General features: G+C 35.0%; 1 protein-coding gene across 1 annotated transcript in view; it reads left to right on the top strand.

Moving 5' to 3' along the window:
* The first annotated feature begins 2,452 nt into the window (after positions 1-2,452).
* LOC136797968 (uncharacterized) overlaps positions 2,453-21,241 on the top strand; it is a 29,805-nt gene continuing 11,016 nt past the window's right edge. The window contains exons 1-7 of the mRNA XM_067054550.1: positions 2,453-3,357; positions 12,232-12,268; positions 12,871-13,136; positions 17,758-19,377; positions 19,663-19,722; positions 19,857-19,943; positions 20,063-20,900. Of these exons, the coding sequence (XP_066910651.1) occupies positions 2,472-3,357; positions 12,232-12,268; positions 12,871-13,136; positions 17,758-19,377; positions 19,663-19,722; positions 19,857-19,943; positions 20,063-20,900 (3,794 nt within the window). The 5' untranslated portion in view covers positions 2,453-2,471. The remainder of the gene's footprint in view (positions 3,358-12,231; positions 12,269-12,870; positions 13,137-17,757; positions 19,378-19,662; positions 19,723-19,856; positions 19,944-20,062; positions 20,901-21,241) is intronic.

Below are 21,241 nucleotides of genomic sequence, written 5' to 3'. Positions count from 1 at the left end.
GGGAGTTAGATCTTAGTACGAAAAGTGTAATTTTACCCCCAAACTTTGAGAGGCGTAGTCTGAGAACAAGAGAAAAAAAGAATTGTTGTGTGTTCTGATGTCTCCGTGTTTCCCGAGGGCGTTCCTAGGGAAATGAAGGTATGGTATATGTCGCCCTTAAGGGTACCTTTTTTGGATTTCCAAAGTCCCACTAAGGGTCAGAAAATCAGAAAATCTAATTTCACTCCCAATAAGGGTCCAATGAATTTGTTGTGTGTTCTGATGTCTTCGTGTTTCCCGAGGGGGTACTTACGGAAATGGAGGTATGGTTTATGCTGCCTTTAAGGGTACCTTTTTTGAATTTCCAAAGTCCCGCTAAGGGTCAGAAAATCAGAAAATCAAATTTATCAATCAAATAGGGAAATTTCAACTTTTTATCCCAGATAGATCAAAATTGTCCCAATAAGGGTCGTAAAATTCACAAAATTGTATTATGTTTTCTCCATTTTAATCCCTGTCAAAAGTCGGTCGGTACGCCCCGTCAGCTCACAGCCCTACTATCCTCCCGGATGTGTTTCAAGCAATGATGTGAATCTTGATTTTTTTTAATTAATAAAATCGATTTACGAAATCAAAACAAAGCAACAAGTCCCCTGAATTTTTTGTTCATTAAAAATAGCAAACCAATATTACTATGCAACTTTTAGTTTCTAGACGACTAGAAATGTTTTTTGCTTTTTTCTACTGTCTGTCTGTCTGTCTGAATTAGTCGACTAACTTGTTAGATTAAACAGCGGCAAGAATACACCCAGAAGCAAATTTGCGAATTACAGTAGACTCCCGGTTATTCGAACCCGCACTTATTCGAATAATTCGGTTATTCGAAGTGAGATGGCGTTCCCCTTGGATCTGCTTACCCAAATCAGGCAAAACCACTCTCGGTTATTCGAACTTCAATTTTTCGAACTTTCCTCGGGCAATTTAAGGCATGTCCAAATCTCCACTTGCCAAATTATATCACATTATACATCTAAAGAAGCGTATTTGAGTGTAGATCACTAAAATAGCTGTGCCATAAGTAATCTTTTAAAAAATTAGGCGAAAACCAAAAACTAAAGTATATTCACGATAAGTGTGCACTCTTTTTTCTTTTACCTGTAACTTTTGAAGGAATTCTTCAATATTTATAAATTTGGTATCATTGGAAAGATATTAGTGAGTGGAACAATTTGAAATAGAAAAAATTCTTTAAAACAATTCTAAAAATGAAGATGAAAATGAAGAAGAATAAATAAAGATCTTGTAGAAAAGTGCTATAACTATCATTTTCACTGAAGTGAATCCTAGTTTATCGAACGTCATCACTGTGAAAAAAATTCTCAAAAATAGCCATTCAGTCAAAAGATATCAAACAAAGTTATAAGTTGATTGACGTCTAAAAACGCTGTTTCTGTAGTTTTTTGCTGTTTTTTGGGGTCAATCACTTATTAACTTTGTATCATAACTTTATATTGAATAAATATTTTAATGAAATTTCTTCACAGTGATGATCTCCTAAGATTAAATAATCTCTCTAGTGAAAATGAAAGTTATAGCACTTTTCTACAAGATCTTCCTTTTTTTCTTCTTCATTTTCATCTTCATTTTTAGAATTTTTTTAAAGATTTTTTTATTTCAAATTTTTCGCAAAATTAAAAAAAGAAAGAGTCCCACGTAGAGTAGACTGGAGTCGTTTATAATGCGTGTAATACTAATAATACCAATACTACTAATAATAATAATACGGGATTTAATTTGTATAAACGACTGGAAGAATCCGGTGTTCCAGACTTATAGATACAGGGGCTAGCTACGCAGAAACTTGCGTAGCGAGAAAACAATTTATCAAGCAACAACAAACTCTCAAAACGAAATCAACTCAAATGAAAAACTATCAATACACAAATCCACACATATTCTTTTTTCTCAAGAATTATTTTGAGCAGGAAAAAATTATAATTGCAATATCGACACTTTTCTTTTGTTTGGAGTTAGTGCACAAAGGTTTCTAGACGACTAAAATTGTTCCATTCATTACTTTTTGCTTTGTAATGCTTTCCTATCGATTTTCTTTGTTTCAGCTAATCGATTTTCGCCAGACAGTCTCAGTGAAAAACCACCCCATCGCTCTAATCTAATTGCTTTATTTTGGCACTCTGTGAGCCCAGCTAACAAAAGTGAAGTTGAGGTGTCGGTCGTTTATAACCTTTTAAAAGCATTCTTTGCCCCTTACTAATTTCGAAATTATTGCAGTAAATTTTCACAGAAGTGATCTTACTTCAATCAAATTTAAAACCTTAAAAATATTAGAGCAACAAAAGCATTGAAAAAGTCATAGAGCGGGTTAGTTTATGCTTAGTTATGTTTAGTTTATATACACTCGGATATAGTATAATATTAATAAAATATTAAATATTTTTTGCATTTCAGTTAAAGATATATAATATTGGAAAATGGGCAGCGAATTTTCTACATTGGTTAACACACACAAATATTGGACCAAATGCGTTTTGGCCCTTAGTGTACATGGCAAAAAAGCGTTACTGCGTGTTTTCCACAATGATATCGGTGGTAATTATGCTGGATTACCAAAAGATCCAGCCCAATTGTACAACTTTTTTAACCAGCAAAAGAACAGAAAAATTCTTAATAAACTGAAGAGTTCGAAAACTTTGAAACAGGATCAGTTTGACCTGATTTTACCACCGAACAGCAATTTGTGTAACTCAAATTCATTCGATATCACTCTTATTGTTTTACTCATCATTACTTTTGTGAATATCCCTGCACCTTTGGGTGGTTGGAAGAAAGTACCAAAAGCAAATGATCAATCTCTTGCAGCATTTGTTGTGTTAATTCGAAACCTGAGAAACTTAATTCTACACGGCTCGTTAAATGATTTTGACGAGCCGTACTTTAATAAGATATGGAAAGATATAAAAGACTGTTTAATTGGATTACAATACGATCAAACTATGCTCCAAGACTTTGACGAGCTGTTAAAAAACGATAAAGTTATGTTTGATTTCCAAGATGGAGCAGACTTTGTCGAGGGGCTTTTCAATGAATTGGAAGAAGAGATCAAGAAAGAATTTGATTCCAATTTCAAACAGCAAGAAAAAGAATTGAAAAAGAAGTTGGTTTCTATGAAAAAGGACATTTTACGAAGTGCACTAAACACTTTCAAGAAGCAAATTGAAGAAATGGGCCAGGAAATTGAGGATCTGAGGAATGAACAAAACGAAATGAAGGATGTCCAGTGCAAGCTCATAGATGACCAACGAAAAATGGAAGAGAGAATAGACGGCATCGAGCATAAACCAAAAGAAATAACGACAGGTTTGTTCCCCTCCCTTTCTAAGGAACAGATTTATATTTCCACAAGACATGTTCTTACGTTTAATTTCTATTAGAAATTTAAACTTTAGCTATTCAAACGTTATGATCTCATTTCTAGGAAACCTATTCCGTGCGCACATTGTCTTCTTAAACTATTTATTTATGGTTAGATGTTTCTTGAAACCTATAAATAAGACTTTCTACCTTTATATATATTAAGGGCTCTGACCATAGTCACTCAGAAAATTTGTTAAGTTATTTGACGATAAGACTTTTGTTTTGGGTTCCTTTACACTTTTAACAAAACTTTTCAAAGTGTTTTTTCTTCGCTGAAAATAAAGTTCTAAAGTTGAAATACAGTTCTTCGCAAAAGTCTTCATTTTCTTCTTCACCAAATTCTTTCATTGCGATTTTTAAATTTTGAGCTCCAGGAACAGTTGGACTAACAGAAAATGTTTGACATGTCATAGTTTTGTTGGTTACGTCAGGTAGAAATCTATTTTTCTGAAATCTATGGTCAGAGCCTTTAGACATCATGTTAATTTCCACGAAAAATGTGTTAAGATTTAAGAACCTTCCTACGATATAGCTAAGTGGAACCGAAATGAATCTAGCGTCATATTCACTTTCGACAGATTCGACAGATTCGAAAAATTCAAATCGAAAGTGGTAGCATAGCTAACCTAGACCGAATGGCACGTGACCCAAACATAGTGTGGACAATAGATATACTCAATAGTGACCTTTTACAGAAAAAATCAAGTTCATACCTATCTTGGTTCTTGAGAAACTGCGCGGAAACCACTTTTGCTTGACATAGGCGAATCTGTCGAAAAGCCCGATTTTAGTGTTCTGGCCAACTTGGATCGAATGGCACGTGACCCAAACATAGTGTGGACAATAGATATACTCAATAGTGACCTTTTACAGAAAAAATCAAGTTCATACCTCTTTTGGTTCTTGAGAAACTGCGCGGAAACCACCCTTGCTTGACATAGGCGAATCTGTCGAAAACCCCGATTTTAGTGCTCTGGCCAACTTGGATCGAACAGCACGTGACCCAAACATAGTGTGGACAATAGATATATTCAATAGTGACCTTTTACAGAAAAAATAAAGTTCATACCTATTTTGGTTCTTGAGAAACTGCGCGGAAACCACTTTTGCTTGACATAGGCGAATCTGTCGAAAAGCCCGATTTTAGTGTTCTGGCCAACTTGGATCGAATGGCACGTGACCCAAACATAGTGTGGACAATAGATATACTCAATAGTGACCTTTTACAGAAAAAATCAAGTTCATACCTCCTTTGGTTCTTGAGAAACTGCGCGGAAACCACCCTTGCTTGACATAGGCGAATCTGTCGAAAACCCCGATTTTAGTGCTCTGGCCAACTTGGATCGAACGGCACGTGACCCAAACATAGTGTGGACAATAGATATACTCAATAGTGACCTTTTACAGAAAAAATCAAGTTCATATCTATTTTGGTTCTTGAGAAACTGCGCGGAAACCACTTATTATTATTATTATTATTATTATCATTTATTAGGTTCAATTTCATACAAAATTGTTCTTCCCCCTAAACATAAATATCAAAATAAAAAGCACTAAGGAATAAATAGAATTAAATAAATATAAATATTTTTACAAATTTTCTGGATAAAATTTTATTAAAAGTAGACCACTAGATAGACATGAAATGGAATTGGATAACTAAGACAAAGGCTAAAAGAGTAGATTGTATCAAAAAAGGGACTAGCAGAAACGATAGTGGTAATAGTAGTGGAAATATTTAGTAAGTAATAAAGTAAAAATAGATCTTCATAAAGTTAAAATTTTATTGTTGTTTTGCACGAGTATGTGCCCTAGATTTAAAAAACAATTTGGATTCTTTAATAAATTCTTTCAGGTCTTTGATTTCCCTGATATTTTTCGGGAGTTCGTTAAAAATTTGAGCTTGGTCCTGAAATGTCTTAGATAAGCCAAAATCAATTTTAATACCATCATCCTGTGAGCGAAGCTTCCGAGGCTGAGTTACTTTCACCAAAGAAAGATATGAAGGCCATTTTTTATCATTAAGGGCCTTGTAAACAAGTTTGGAAACATTGAAATCAATAAGCTCTTTTATTGGTAACCATTGCAGATCGACAACGTCTTTCAGTGTGGCATATCGGTTAAGGACATATCCTGCAGCAATGTTCTGTATACGTTGCAGACGATTTAATAAGTAATCGGGGATCTGTCCGAATACGACTATGGAGTACGCTATTTTCGATAGCACTATAGCTTCAGCGAGTGATTTCCGAACTTTAAATGGTGTGAAACGTTGGAAATTACGAAGAGCTCGAATGGTACCATGACTGGATTTTATAATTTGGTTGATATGGTCGGACCAGGATAGATTTTTATCAAAATGAAGACCAAGAAGCTTGACGACTTCTTTTTGTTCAATTGATTTTTTTGAACAAGAAATAAGATACGAGTAGTCACTACATAATTTGTTGTATGACGCTAGACGTTTGGTTGAAAAGATGATGTATTGCAGTTTATCAGCATTGAACAAGAGATTATGATCAGCTGACCAGTTGAAAAGTGATTTGATATCAATCTCGATTTCCCGGATGCATTGAAGTATATCACGAATTTTTGAGTGACGATAAAGTGTTGTGTCATCAGCATATTGGATACTGAGAGAGGAGATTTGGTCAGATAATTCGGTAACATATAGGTTGAATAAAACTGGACCCAAAATACTGCCTTGAGGGACACCAAAGTGAATGGGTTGAACGGGTGATCTTTTATCGTTCACTTGCACAAATTGCTGACGGTTTGTGAGATAGCTTATAATGATTTGCAATGACATGGAACTAAAGTTTAACTTTTTAAGTTTATCAATAAGCGTTAAATGGTCGATCGTATCGAATGCCTTGGAGTAGTCGATAAGAATTGATAGTGTAATTTCACTTTTATTCATAGCTTTGATTATATCATCACGTAGTTTTAAGAGTAGCGTTGTTGTGGTGTGCCCTTTCCGAAATCCAGATTGATTTGGACGGTAAAGTGAATTCCTTTCAATGAAATCGCATAATTGTGTTAAAATAACACGTTCGTAGACTTTCGATAAAACCGGTAGGATTGATATTGGTCTGTAGTCTTTTAATTTCGTTGGATGGTCAATTTTTGGGACTGGGCTGACTCGAGCAATCTTCCACTTATCTGGGAATAAATGTTTATCAATTGAATTGTTTATAATGTTAACAAGAGGAGATACAAGATACTCATTGACTGGCTTCAGGTATCGTACCGGTATATTGTCATACCCGCTTGAGCAATCATTTTTCAGTTTTTTAAGTATACTCAAGACCTCTTCATAATTCGTATGCTTGATTGTAAAAACATTCTCATCATTTTCGATGGATGGGTTGCCCAGTAAATTATCATAATTTGCAGGTTTATTAGGTTTTTTGGTTTATTTTCGATTGGTAGGATTGCAGGTTTATTAGGGAGGTTAGAAGCAAGATTACAATAGTAATTGTTCATGTCGGAAGGTTCGTGGTTTATTTTAGTGTTCTGCTTGGTTAAAATTCGGTCAATTGTTCTCCAGACTATCGATGGATTTTTCGAAGATAGAGCTTTCCGAAGAAATTCGTTTTTTAAGCTCTTTACAGTTTTTTTGTATGCTTTAAGAATTTCTTTATAGCGTGCATGATGATGACTTTTGCTTGACTTAGGCCAATCTGTTGAAAATCCTGATTTTAGTATTCTGGCCAACTCGGATCGAACGGCACGTAACCCAAACATAGTGTGGACAATAGATATACTCAATAGTGACCTTTTACAGAAAAAATCGAGTTCATACCTCTTTTGGTTCTTGAGAAACTGCGCGGAAACCACCCTTGCTTGACATAGGCGAATCTGTCGAAAAGCCCGATTTTAGTGTTCTGGCCAACTTGGATCGAATGGCACGTGACCCAAACATAGTGTGGACAATAGATATACTCAATAGTGACCTTTTACAGAAAAAATCAAGTTCATATCTATTTTGGTTCTTGAGAAACTGCGCGGAAACCACTTTTGCTTGACTTAGGCCAATCTGTTGAAAATCCTGATTTTAGTATTCTGGCCAACTCGGATCGAACGGCACGTAACCCAAACATAGTGTGGACAATAGATATACTCAATAGTGACCTTTTACAGAAAAAATCAAGTTCATACCTCTTTTGGTTCTTGAGAAACTGCGCGGAAACCACCCTTGCTTGACATAGGCGAATCTGTCGAAAACCCCGATTTTAGTGCTCTGGCCAACTTGGATCGAACAGCACGTGACCCAAACATAGTGTGGACAATAGATATATTCAATAGTGACCTTTTACAGAAAAAATAAAGTTCATACCTATTTTGGTTCTTGAGAAACTGCGCGGAAACCACTTTTGCTTGACATAGGCGAATCTGTCGAAAAGCCCGATTTTAGTGTTCTGGCCAACTTGGATCGAATGGCACGTGACCCAAACATAGTGTGGACAATAGATATACTCAATAGTGACCTTTTACAGAAAAAATCAAGTTCATACCTCTTTTGGTTCTTGAGAAACTGCGCGGAAACCACCCTTGCTTGACATAGGCGAATCTGTCGAAACCCCGATTTTAGTGCTCTGGCCAACTTGGATCGAACGGCACGTGACCCAAACATAGTGTGGACAATAGATATACTCAATAGTGACCTTTTACAGAAAAAATCAAGTTCATATCTATTTTGGTTCTTGAGAAACTGCGCGGAAACCACTTTTGCTTGACTTAGGCCAATCTGTTGAAAATCCTGATTTTAGTATTCTGGCCAACTCGGATCGAACGGCACGTAACCCAAACATAGTGTGGACAATAGATATACTCAATAGTGACCTTTTACAGAAAAAATCGAGTTCATACCTCTTTTGGTTCTTGAGAAACTGCGCGGAAACCACCCTTGCTTGACATAGGCGAATCTGTCGAAAAGCCCGATTTTAGTGTTCTGGCCAACTTGGATCGAATGGCACGTGACCCAAACATAGTGTGGACAATAGATATACTCAATAGTGACCTTTTACAGAAAAAATCAAGTTCACATCTATTTTGGTTCTTGAGAAAGAAGTCTTATTCCCGATAGATGCTTGAAAGGTGACGTAATAAACGCGTATTTGCTAGCAATCTCCCACGACAAAGACGACATCTATGTTTTTAACAGCCACGTTTATAATGCTCTTGAAGCTGGAACATCATCTATCCATCTTAATCTAGAAAACTATGAGCCAATTGTAACAAAAAGACTTCTAATCATGCCAATCCACCACCGTGCTGGAAATCATTGGTCCATCATAGTTGTTTATTTACAAAGAAAACAAATTCATTATCTTGACTCGTTTCACATTGTCAATGCCGAGATCATGTCAACCGTTTTCCGCTTTATGAAACACATCCTGTACAGTGTGACACATAAAGAAACAACAAAGAGCGAATGGGTTTTTGTTGCAAGAACAGACATTGCTAAGCAAGAAGGCGTCGTGGATTGTGGAGTTCACGCGTGCATCAATTCCCTTAACATCATAAATAACTCCTTGATTCATTTATCTCCACAAGATTGTCGTGATGCAAGGTATTACATTGCTGTTATGATCATAACATCAACACCAAAAGTAGAGTTGAAGAAGAATAAAAACAGGAAAGAAACCAAAAGCATTGTCGTAGACGTCGACGCCATCAGAAGAGTGGATATATTATTGACCAAAGCTGAAAAGCCCAAAGAACGATCAAATAAACAGCCCGAAGAACGAACAAAAGAACAGCCTGAAGAACGATCAAATGAACAGCCCGAAGAACGAACAAAAGAACAGCCCGAAGAACGATCAAATTAACAGCCCGAAGAACGATCAAATAAACAGCCCGTTCTCCGGGAAGCTTCCTCTAAATTATTTCGATTGGCAGACAATTTGAGGTGCCGAAGCCTCACAATATCGGCCATTGAGTTCAATGGAATAACGAAGAAAAAGGTTGCAGAAACTTATCTTCAGTCGTTGAAGCAAGAGACTTTTTCAAATTTGAAACTTGTCCGTTTTAACGGCGAGCGAACAAAACTTGGCGCCGTATATAGAAATTTCAAAAAACTTGTGAAATAATTTAACGAAACTCAAAAGAAAAATCTCAATTAACTACATTATTAAATTATATTTTTATTGTCGTTTAGTTCTATCCTCGAAATTTAGATTTTTATTATTTGGGGCATTCCATGGTTACGTGTTTAACCGTTTAACACTTGAAAGAAAATCCAAACAATTAATCTCCAATAAAATTCTAACGCTTTTGGTGAAAATTGGCAAAATCATAAAAATACCCGCTTAAGAAAACCCTCTAAGATGAGTTTCAAAGAGTTTGATAAGAATCTAGTCATTTTGTATTTGGGTAAAAGAAAAACCTGCTTCTTTTGTTAGACTTAAATTGAAACTTTCACACGTTTTTTTTTTAAGAAACTAGTTTTACCAAGCAGCCTCAATGTTTCTTAAGAAATCGGCCTTTTGAGTCTTAAATGTTTCCTACATTTCCAACTTTTTGACATAATCAGCCTATTTTTCTTGCAAAGAAAAAAAAAACATTTGATTTGATTGGAAAGTTCTTAAAAAAATCGAATAAAAAAATGTTATTTTCTCATTCTCAGCCTTGCCATGTTTCTTAGATGTTTCTTGATTTTTAGGCCTTCTGAGCCTCGTGTTTCTTAAAAAAAACGTGTGGTCTTTACTCTTCACTTGAGCCGTTCATTACATTTCGTGCAGTTCGATCCAAGTTAACCATAACACTAAAATCGGGCTTTTCGACAGAATCGCCTATGTCAAGCAAGGGTGGTTTCCGCGCAGTTTCTCAAGAACCAAAATAGATATGAAGTTGATTTTTTCTGTAAAAGGTCACTATTGAGTAAATCTATTGTCCACACTATGTTTGGGTCACGTGCCGTTCGATCCAAGTTGGCCAGAACACTAAGATCGGGCTTTTCGACAGATTCGCCTAAGTCAAGCAAAAGTGGTTTCCGCGCAGTTTCTCAAGAACCAAAATAGATATGAACTTGATTTTTTCTGTAAAAGGTCACTATTGAGTATATCTATTGTCCACACTATGTTTGGGTCACGTGCCATTCGATCCAAGTTGGCCAGAACACTAAAATCGGGGTTTTCGACAGATTCGCCTATGTCAAGCAAGGGTGGTTTCCGCGCAGTTTCTCAAGAACCAAAAGAGGTATGAACTTGATTTTTTCTGTAAAAGGTCACTATTGAGTATATCTATTGTCCACACTATGTTTGGGTCACGTGCCGTTCGATCCAAGTTGGCCAGAACACTAAGATCGGGCTTTTCGACAGATTCGCCTAAGTCAAGCAAAAGTGGTTTCCGCGCAATTTCTCAAGAACCAAAATAGATATGAACTTGATTTTTTCTGTAAAAGGTCACTATTGAGTATATCTATTGTCCACACTTTGTTTGGGTCACGTGCCATTCGATCCAAGTTGGCCAGAACACTAAGATCGGGCTTTTCGACAGATTCGCCTAAGTCAAGCAAAAGTGGTTTCCGCGCAGTTTCTCAAGAACCAAAATAGATATGAACTTGATTTTTTCTGTAAAAGGTCAATATTGAGTATATCTATTGTCCACACTATGTTTGGGTCACGTGTCGTTCGATCCAAGTTGGCCAGAGCACTAAAATCGGGCTTTTCGACAGATTCGCCTATGTCAAGCAAGGGTGGTTTCCGCGCAGTTTCTCAAGAACCAAAAGAGGTATGAACTTGATTTTTTCTGTAAAAGGTCACTATTGAGTATATCTATTGTCCACACTATGTTTGAGTTACGTGCCGTTCGATCCAAGTTGGCCAGAATACTAAAATCGGGATTTTCAACAGATTGGCCTAAGTCAAGCAAAAGTGGTTTCCGCGCAGTTTCTCAAGAACCAAAATAGATATGAACTTGATTTTTTCTGTAAAAGGTCACTATTGAGTATATCTATTGTCCACACTATGTTTGGGTCACGTGCCGTTCGATCCAAGTTGGCCAGAACACTAAGATCGGGCTTTTCGACAGATTCGCCTAAGTCAAGCAAAAGTGGTTTCCGCGCAGTTTCTCAAGAACCAAAATAGATATGAACTTGATTTTTTCTGTAAAAGGTCACTATTGAGTATATCTATTGTCCACACTATGTTTGGGTCACGTGCCATTCGGTCTAGGTTGGCTATTCTACCACTTTCGATTTGAATCTGTCGAATCTGTCGAAGTGAATATGACGCTAGATTCATTTTGGTCTAAGTGGAACACATCAATAAGTTTTTTCGACCGCCGGAGTGGTTTCTTTCATAGTGGTACGCTAATCTCGTTTTGCCTTGGCTCATTGCTTTGTCTACCATTTACTTTCGGTTTTTTAACTAGATTACCCAGGTGTTTCTCTTTTTTTTCGCTGAATGTCTTTTATTCGGAATTGAATAATCGAGACATGAAAAATGACTATATTGTAATCTGTTTTCAATGAATAATCTAAAATGTACTGGAGATGACATGTAGGCGTTAATAATGTGCGCCCGCGCTCTTTCGCGAGCGTGATGCGTGATGGAAGGCGGTCGTTTCAGTGTGGTTTACATCCACACTGTGACCTAGTTACTACACCCATGTCTCTTTATTTCAGATTACTAGCTATATACCATGCACTCAGATGACATCCCCAAAAAGATCTGCTTTCGCTATTATCACCGGGACTAAAAAAATATTATAGCAACAAATTATTTGAATTTTGTTGCCTCTAAAACTCAAAAATATTTCATAATGAAAGAAACCAAAATATAACAAAGATCACTTATTTTCTTAATTTAGTACCGAGCCACACCCTCAGCCCAAACAAGACATTCAGGTATGGTTATCCTTATGTTGTTAAGAACACTCTAGAACTCAAATTTGTAATTTTTTTCGTCTGGAAATAAAAAGAAGAGGACTCTTTTCGACTAAGATTATCAAACAATTGTCAAAATTAGAGCCTATCGAGCCGCCATGGCATGTGTCCATTGTGGAAAAAGCTAAAATATCAATTGAAAGACAATGAACGTTCTTCCTTTTCTCTAAGTTTTATAAGGGGTTTACAAGTGTCTATAATAGTTGCTAGGTGAAAATAAATCCAATAACCATAAGGTGTCTGTCATCTGAGATATTTAAGCTTCGCATAATATGTCAATCTGCAAATTAATACAGATTCTAAAATGAAAGTTTCACTTATTTCAGTAAATAACATATACTAAATATTCCTCAAGCCTTTTTGCCACTTATTTTAAACTGTTTCAACGCGTCAAGCAATTGTCTTCTCTGCTTCAAAAAAAGTTTTGCTGTTAACAAAAGAGGTCAGAGTTAGGACCATTTATCCAATTTGTAGCGATGTTTATCACATAAGCCCAACCTGGACCACATTTAACAGGGAAATCTTCCTCACAGACTTTGAAAACACATTTTATTGTTTGACAGAGTTGATAAAATGACACCTCAAGATGTAGTTTTTGTCGTCAATGCAAGCGATGTCTACGTAATCTTCAACATTCAATGCTGTAGAATCGGTAAAAGAAGGGTGCCCCAAGAAATCGAAAGCTGTGTTCACAAAGTTTCAAATGGTTTAATTTGGTTACAACTTCGGTTAAGAATGGAAGCACCAATGGAATACGAATTCACTTTCACAATCATGAAGAACAAAGACGAAAATATAGAGATGATTCATGAAAAGATCGAACTAGCAGGTATAATAATTTAATACACGCAAGCTTTGATAAAAAACCCATTTGCCGGTAATTGTATTATTTTTGGTCAGCCCCGGTGACCCCTCAAATCTCTTCTGGGATTTTTTCCTTCTGATTCAGCTTCAACTTCTCTATCTTAAATTCGATTTAGGTTGTAGACAAAACTTTACTGAGTGGGTTTCTACAATAAAACATCTCTTACGCAGCATTTTAATTATTATTATTCCGATCGGAATATAACTAAGTTTGATTTCATGTCCCCCATTTTATTAATGCTAACAATAGTCAATACCTAGAGTAAAATTTTCTTTATATTTTGGTGTTTAATTTGATTTTTTAACTTCATATTTTAAGGGCTCTGACCGTAGTCAAAATATCGGTTACGAGATTAGAAGATAAAACTTTTGTTTTAAGTTCCTTGACACTTTTAACAAAAAACTGTCTTTATAAGTTGTTTCTGAATTTATTCTACTATCACTTGATAATTCGCAATTCAATTACAAAAATGACGTTATGAACCTTAAAAAGACGTTGATAAAATGTTAAATTACCCTCTTTTACAAAAAGGGCTTAGTTTTAATGGGTGATTAACTTTTTTGTTTCGAATTTCTTATAAATTGTCTGCAAAGGATTGAACTTTCTGAAAATTTTCGGAAAAATTTTCTAAATAGATTTATCAAGAGTGAAAAATCGTTCAAAAACCAATTTTTTCAAGATTTTGAGACGGAGAAGCTTTTACAAAAAGTTTCCGAAAATCTATTTTTCGTTCGGCAAAATATACACCTTCTGATGCAAAAAATAATCAAAATGTTGTTTATTCGCTGAAAATAAGCTCTTCAAAGTTGAAATACTCTTCTTCGCAAAAGCCTTCGTTTTCTTTTTCATCAATCTTTCTCATCGCGATTTTTACCTTTTTAGATTCAGGAATATTTGGCCTAACAGAAAATATATAATATGTCATAGTTTTGCTGCGGAGATCAGTCAGAAAAACACATTTTATAAACGAAAAATATGAAAATTCACTATGGTCAGAGCCCTTAAATTGAGAGCTTTTTTTAAGGAAGGAACATTCGTGTTTAGTTGTGTCTATGCCCAGGGGGAGGCACTCATATGGTCAGACCCACGGCATGTGGCGGCATTTCGAGACCCTTTAAATGCTTTGTAAGGGTATACTTTTGATAATGTCATGTACCTATTACACGAATATTACTAGTCAAGTATTCAACGGCCTTGAAATTTGAGCGATCTGAACTTTGGAGTGAGTGGTAATTAATACGAATGAGCACTTTTAAGATTTTACATGGTATTTAATTTACACGATTTTATCAAAGAAAAAATTTCAAATCAGAAGGAGAGGGTAAGAGTTACAGATAAACAAATCAAGGGAACAAACAATTAATGAAATTTTGATGACATCGATGTTTTTAAATAAATCAACTAATTAATTAATGCATAGGTTATACAAAAGGGTTTTTATGGGGAGGATTTTTCTTGCTTTGGCGGACTTGTTCCAGATTGTCTTTTATACCCGCACTTTTCCAGCCTTATTCAATGATTATTCTCCCGTCTTCAGTCTTTAAGTCGTACAGCTCTAACATAACCTTGGGGTTTTTATTAACACGAAATTTTTCGATTCGTGTTAATAAAATGACTAGTAATACTCGTGTAATAAGGTATCTTTATAAATTTGACTCGCACCCATTTTAATTTGTTTTGGTAAAATGCACTATAAGGGTACCTTTTCACTACTCAAGGGCCGCACTGTAAGGGTCCGGTTTTTAAGCCCTTTTTGGCGGCACATGCCATCGTTGAGAAATCGAGTGCCTCTGCGGTAATATATCGTATGCATCAAGAAAAAATTGGGTATCAAATTTTTGAAATAATGATTCAAATTTCAATTACTGTTGATTATTTGCACAAAAAGTCGTCTTTTCTCAACTTTTGACAGGGATTATTATCTTGAAAACCCACAACAAAGTACTTGGCACGTTTCATTTATATTTTTATTGATGATAGGCAGATAGGCAGGCATGGAGCACGACTTTTAGATATTGAGTGTCAAGACTTTTGATATCTTTCAAAGATGAGCAAACTTTCACCATAGTCCCTAAAATTACTGGTAGCTCCTATCTTTTGTTTTTTAAACACCTTCCTGACACATTGATTTGGTAATTTTTTTTCAGGCTTTATACTTTATCTAATCCGATATTTACATTTAGGAAGGGTACACAATTGCTTCATGTCTCAGCCTAGCTGTAAAAGAAGGCATTCATAAGATTTTGCTTTTTCTTTTAATTCATGCAAGATTCTTCCCTTTTATTTTATGAATCGTTTTTTAGTGTGACTCAACTTTCCAGAAGTTTTCAAAAAGTAAATTTAGACTCTTATCTGAGTTTCTGTTATAAAGCTTTTGCTCTGCATAATGATGAAGATTGCTTTACTGGTATTAGGTCTCGACTCATATAAAGTAAAACACAAATCTCATGTTAGAAAGTAGACGCCCTTGAACGGATTTTTCGGGAACACCTATTTCACCATCTAGCCAGGTACTACAATGGTCGCCAATCTTCGGTCTTTCCTTTCTATCTTATAAACAGGCTGCTATAAGACCTAAAGTAATCTTTGAAAAGCAAAATACTTCAAGTTTAGCGACCAATATTTTGTGCGATATATAATAGTCTATAAAGGCAAGTTTAAATCCTTTCGGAAAGACGTTTAAGCATAAAAATTTATTCTCCTTAATTATTTTCACTGGAATGTCTGAGCTTGGTTGTGATTTGCCTTTTGACTAACTCCGTTAATGATCGATTATTGGTTATCATGATCACGCACTCATTTATATATGCAGATTGTGCTTCTTTAACAATATTTTTGAAGCCCTAGCTAAGATCGCAGTAGAGGGTTTTGTTGCACTGACATATGTTTTGTCTTCAGTCCCCCTGATCTGTTACTTTTGTTAAAGAGGACTGGATTTCTTGATGTATTGAGGCTTTATTACTTGCACCAAGGGAGTTGATTTGATCTTCGATATTCTTTTCAATGTTATTACCAGTGTTCGTTGTGAATTCTTGGCTCTCATTTTTTTGCTTTTAAGTGTTTTCTTCTGGCAGGCCTTTTTGGCATTTTTAAATTGTCTTTTTTTGTGCTCAGATATGATTTTTTTAATGTTTTTGGTCGCTTTCCATGGATAATGATTTGATAATCTTCGAAACTTTTCGGTATAGTTGGAACAGGTGAAATTCCCTTTGTTGCGTTCATCTGTCTGATTGTATAGATGTATTTGAGTTTGGTATGCTTGCAACTTGGAACATTTGAAATGAACTATAAATGAGAACATTTTACAGTACAACATTTAAAAACTCTATTGATGCTATTTCGATATATGATACATTAATCGGTGCATCATCAACCATTGTCGGTGGTTTGGGTAGTAGAGATTGTTGTAGTGTCAGTGGGGACTTGTTTTATAGTAAAAATACTGGATTTTTGATGATGGGAACCGTTTAAGGTATGTGTACACCTTTTTTCCGATTATTTGTCAAAAAAAAGTTTTTCAGTCAAAGTGGAAGAAAAGTTACTGGATTTCATTTTGGTAAAATCGCGATCTTAAAATCTTTTTTAGATCCAGAGTTATAACCATTTAAATTTCAAAACAAAGTTCGTCTTATGATGGATTATTTACTCAAATAATTGTCTCTTTCGGGAAACAACAAAGACAAAAGAGAGAATTCAGCTGATGTTTATTCTCACCTCTATTAAATAGTAATATTTTTGACACATTTCACTGATTACTCAAATTAACAGCAATCATCTCGTTAAAAATTTCAAATTGATGTAGAAAAAAACGAAATTTTACCACACCATACTAGTTTTAACGAGGTTAAAGTCACCCATAGCATTTAGCTATGAACTTAATTTGTTTTTAATATTTTCGGCAAAGAATTGAACTAAAAAAATGTCTTAGGATTTTTTTTCTAATCGAGTTAAAGCTTCACAATTTCAGGTTAAGTGGAAAAAACTCGAGAAATGAATGATTTTTTTCCAAATTTTAACAATTTTTAAGTTTTCTCGAGTTAAAGTCGATCCAAAAAAAAATCCTAAGAAATTCTTTTGGTTCAATCTATTGGGAACATAGTATCGAAATTATTTTTTCAAATTTCAAAAGCTATGGGTGACTTTAACTTCTTTGAAGTAGGTAAGGTTAAAAATGTTAAGATTTTAATTATATCCTGCCCAGTTTTTTAAATTCAGCTGAACCTTTTACCATTAGAAAGAGAATATTATTGGCTTTCAGAAAATATATACTTTTGATGTATAAAAATTTGTTGTTCTAAAGATATGATCAATTAAAGAGAATGTGTCAAGGAAGGTGAACACATACCTTAATGAGCCGGACTCTTAATAAGAAGGTTGATTGAAATTTAATTTTCAAGCTTCAAACAGGTTAATCACGGCAATGTTAAACTTGTTTTTGTCCAAGACGAAGTAGGGGATTAGAAAAATCAAATAATTAAGCACTACAAACCGGAGAAGAATACCCTAGAGTTTTTTATGCTTACTAATCCAGGAATTTAGAATTGCTTGTTTCCAACCATCTTCAAATTTTTGCTTTGTTTTTCAGATGATATGTGCTCTCACGTTAGACGCAAAGGAAAAGAACACAAAACACTGGTCTTTGCCCACAACGATGGCACAGTGAATAACATTCATCAGTATAAGATATCAAATGGTGTAGAAACTACTCATGAATGTCAACCAATTACAACAGGGCCTTCAATCGCAAAGTATGTAGGAGATTTTTATGAAAGGGCAAAGAAATATTATATGGACCATAAATCAGTAAGAACATTTCCACCAACTTATTATTTGAAACCAACGATCACATCAATTTTCGTTGACAAACTGAACACTTCTCTTACCAAACATGGGGATCAATACTCGATACTATCGGAGTACAATCCAAAAATGCATCTTAAACTTTTAGGACTTGATAAAATAAGATTTGAAAGTATTCTTCATAACTTACCCGAAAGTTTTTACAAAAATTGCGTTGTGATGGTGCATGCTAAAAAAAGCTGTGTTTGCGTTTTCGTTGTAATTGATGATATATCAAAACTGACAGAAAATCTTAAAGCTCTCAATAACATTTTAAAAACAATCTATTTCGCAAGTTTTGAATTGTTTTGCACAGAATATCTGAGTATTACAGGAACACTTGTTTTCCCTGATAAAGATATGAAAGATCTAGAACATTTGATGCCCTTGAACATTCCAGAAAAAAGTGAAACATTGTTTATCACCAAACAAGAGTTCCAGGAAAATGACTTTGAACAATGGATCAATAATCTTTTCAAAACCATAAGATCTGATTTCAATACAATCCGTTCGAAAGACTTTCGATCAAATATTGATTTATTTCACACGTTGTGTGGCACCTTAATGACTGTGATGGCGCAAACAACTCAATTTCTTCCACGCGTTTGTGAGAATGATACAGACCAAGTTAAGACTATTCTTTTAAACGGAGAACAAATTGAGTGTATAACAAACCCTGCAAAGCATAAGTTAATTAAAGCTTGTTTTGGAAGTGGAAAAACAGTACTTTTAATCGAAATGATCCGATCCATATTGAAAGAGAAAGACCCTAAAAACTTGATTTTATTTCTCTCTTATGATCCGTTCAGTGCGCTGGACGGAAAAATAAGAGAGAGCTTCAAATTAATATCCAGGGAAGAAAAGGTTCCCGATGACCATTGCCTCAACTTGAAGGCGATATCGCTTACCGATGCCCTTGCTGATGCTGAGTTTCCTGTGTCTGACGTTTTTAACCTTTCATCGACCCCGAAAAGAAATATTGGAGATGTACTGTTACATATTAAGAATAAACACCCTGAGAAAAAGGTCCATATTTTCGTTGACGAGGTACCTTGTGAAATGTTCACTTCTGGATACTCCAAAGAGTTTTTCAAATATCTAAATGTAGACTTTAAGGACAATACAGTGGTTTTTAGCTTACAGAGCGTTGAAAAGAAAAGAGATATAGTTCAAGAAGGTAAAACGGAGAAATCACTCGATATAGACATTGAAAGCACCGGCATGACATTGCTAAAGTTAACGAAGACTATGAGGATGTCAAGAACTCTTCATGATTTGAAGGAGATCCTTGAAAAAGAGATTGAAAGCATGTCGTATTCAATTCCATTGGAGATGAAGAAAAAGAAAGAAGAAGACAATGACAAAGGTGATAACATAAAAATTGATTTCTTTGCAAATTATCGTATTAAATGCTTACATGTTTTATTGATGATGTTAAAAACCGGGAGGTGTGCCTCGGCAAGCGGATAGTGTAAGTAAACGTAGGATGCGTATTGTGGAATCTCGAAACCCATTATCACCCGGTCTTGAAAGAACAAGAAGCTATAAGTGGAGTTGTGGAGCAAATTAGTCTTTTTCTATTCTACTTGTGTGTGGTTTGTATGTAATTTGCTTAACATCATTAAACATGTTTTTCTCCATACAATTTTAGAAAACTCTACAAATGAAGAAAAGGTAGCCTACATAGAATCAGTTGGAGAAGATGGTCTAGGTGAGAACATTATAGGCTTATTATTAAAAGGTGCTCATATAAAGACATTTGCAAATCAATCTTCAAACTGTAACTTAGTAGCCTCACAAAAGCAATACTGTTTTATGAGCTACTGATTTATTATTACTTTGCAGTTTCAGGACTATCAACAAATCTAACCTCAACCAAAGACTCTGTTGAAGAGGAACGTTCTGGCTTAGCGTTTGAGGAAGATAGTAAAGGTATGCTTTTTTATAGGAGCAAGTTGACACTTCTTTAATTAAATAAGATTTAAATCTCTTGTTATTTTTCTTGTTCTTGTTGCCATATCGTTTTAAAAATCATCATCATTTTATTTTAGTTGGTTTTGAAGAACCGAAATCTTCGCATTTAAACTACCTCCATGATCCAGAGAAAATCTTAAAGACAACGGGCGATGATGGGTCATACGAAGTAGTGAAAAAACTCAATACGTCAGTGAAATTCGTTGATGCGGATTGTGGTCATGATTTTCCGAGTGAAATTTTACCAAGACTCTTTTACCTTGATGAAAATTTCACTTTTAATTCAGTTGATGCAATTACTACGCTTTCCATAATCATACGTCAATGTTTAGAGTCACGTAACGAAGAAGGCGTTGCTTTAATATGCAACAACATTCAAGAGGTCAAAATGACTGAAGCTGCCTTACTGAAGAGCAAGACCAGAAAACCAGTTGTATTCGCACCATATTTAGACATCGACGTTCCTCTTCAAAAGTTAAAAATTGATCTTGTCAAAAACTTGGAAAATACCGATAATGTTTTAATCTCAGACTATCGAACTCTTCGTGGTTTAGAAGTTTCGCATTCAATAATTATAGTTGATGAAGAAGATATTATTGGGCCAAACCTTTTAGTGGAGATGATAACTCGCACCATTACTGACTTGGATATACTGGTACTTCCTAAAATGAACAAACAATCTCCACAAACAACAATACAAAAGGCATTTCAAAAATTTGAAAATCAAAAACTAATCTACAAGACGATAGTAAAAGTAACGAAAGTTAACGAAGCTACGACATCTGTTGAACTGCAAGGAAATGGCGGTGAAATCGAGCATCTTGAAACTTTAGCACTTACTGATGAAGATCGCAAGCGGTTTGATGATATTAAAAAACTTACGCAGGATAATGAACAACTACAGGAGAGCATCAGGTTAGTAAAAGCTTTTAGGTAATGTTGTGTTAATACCAACTTTAACTCCTTTTTTACCAGGGTTTACACCACTTTGGCATCATTTTGCTAAGAAATCCATATAAAACTTTTTCAAACACATGAAACTTTCTGCATAAAAATGCATAAGCCTATCAAATCTTAAATCAAAATACCCGACAGGTCAAGTTTTAAGCTTTTATTGTTAACAATTGTCATAAAACCTGCTAAAATTCTGTAACATCACAACTTTTAAATACTCATAATATATAAATTTTCCCCATATTATAATCAAATATGATATTATGTTATCATTACCATATAACACTATGTTACCATTCTAG

This window comes from Clytia hemisphaerica, unplaced genomic scaffold (assembly GCF_902728285.1).
Source record: "Clytia hemisphaerica strain Z4C2 unplaced genomic scaffold, Clytia hemisphaerica genome assembly, whole genome shotgun sequence".
Classification (NCBI taxonomy): Eukaryota; Metazoa; Cnidaria; class Hydrozoa; order Leptothecata; family Clytiidae; genus Clytia; species Clytia hemisphaerica.
This window is presented reverse-complemented; position numbering and strand designations above follow the sequence as displayed.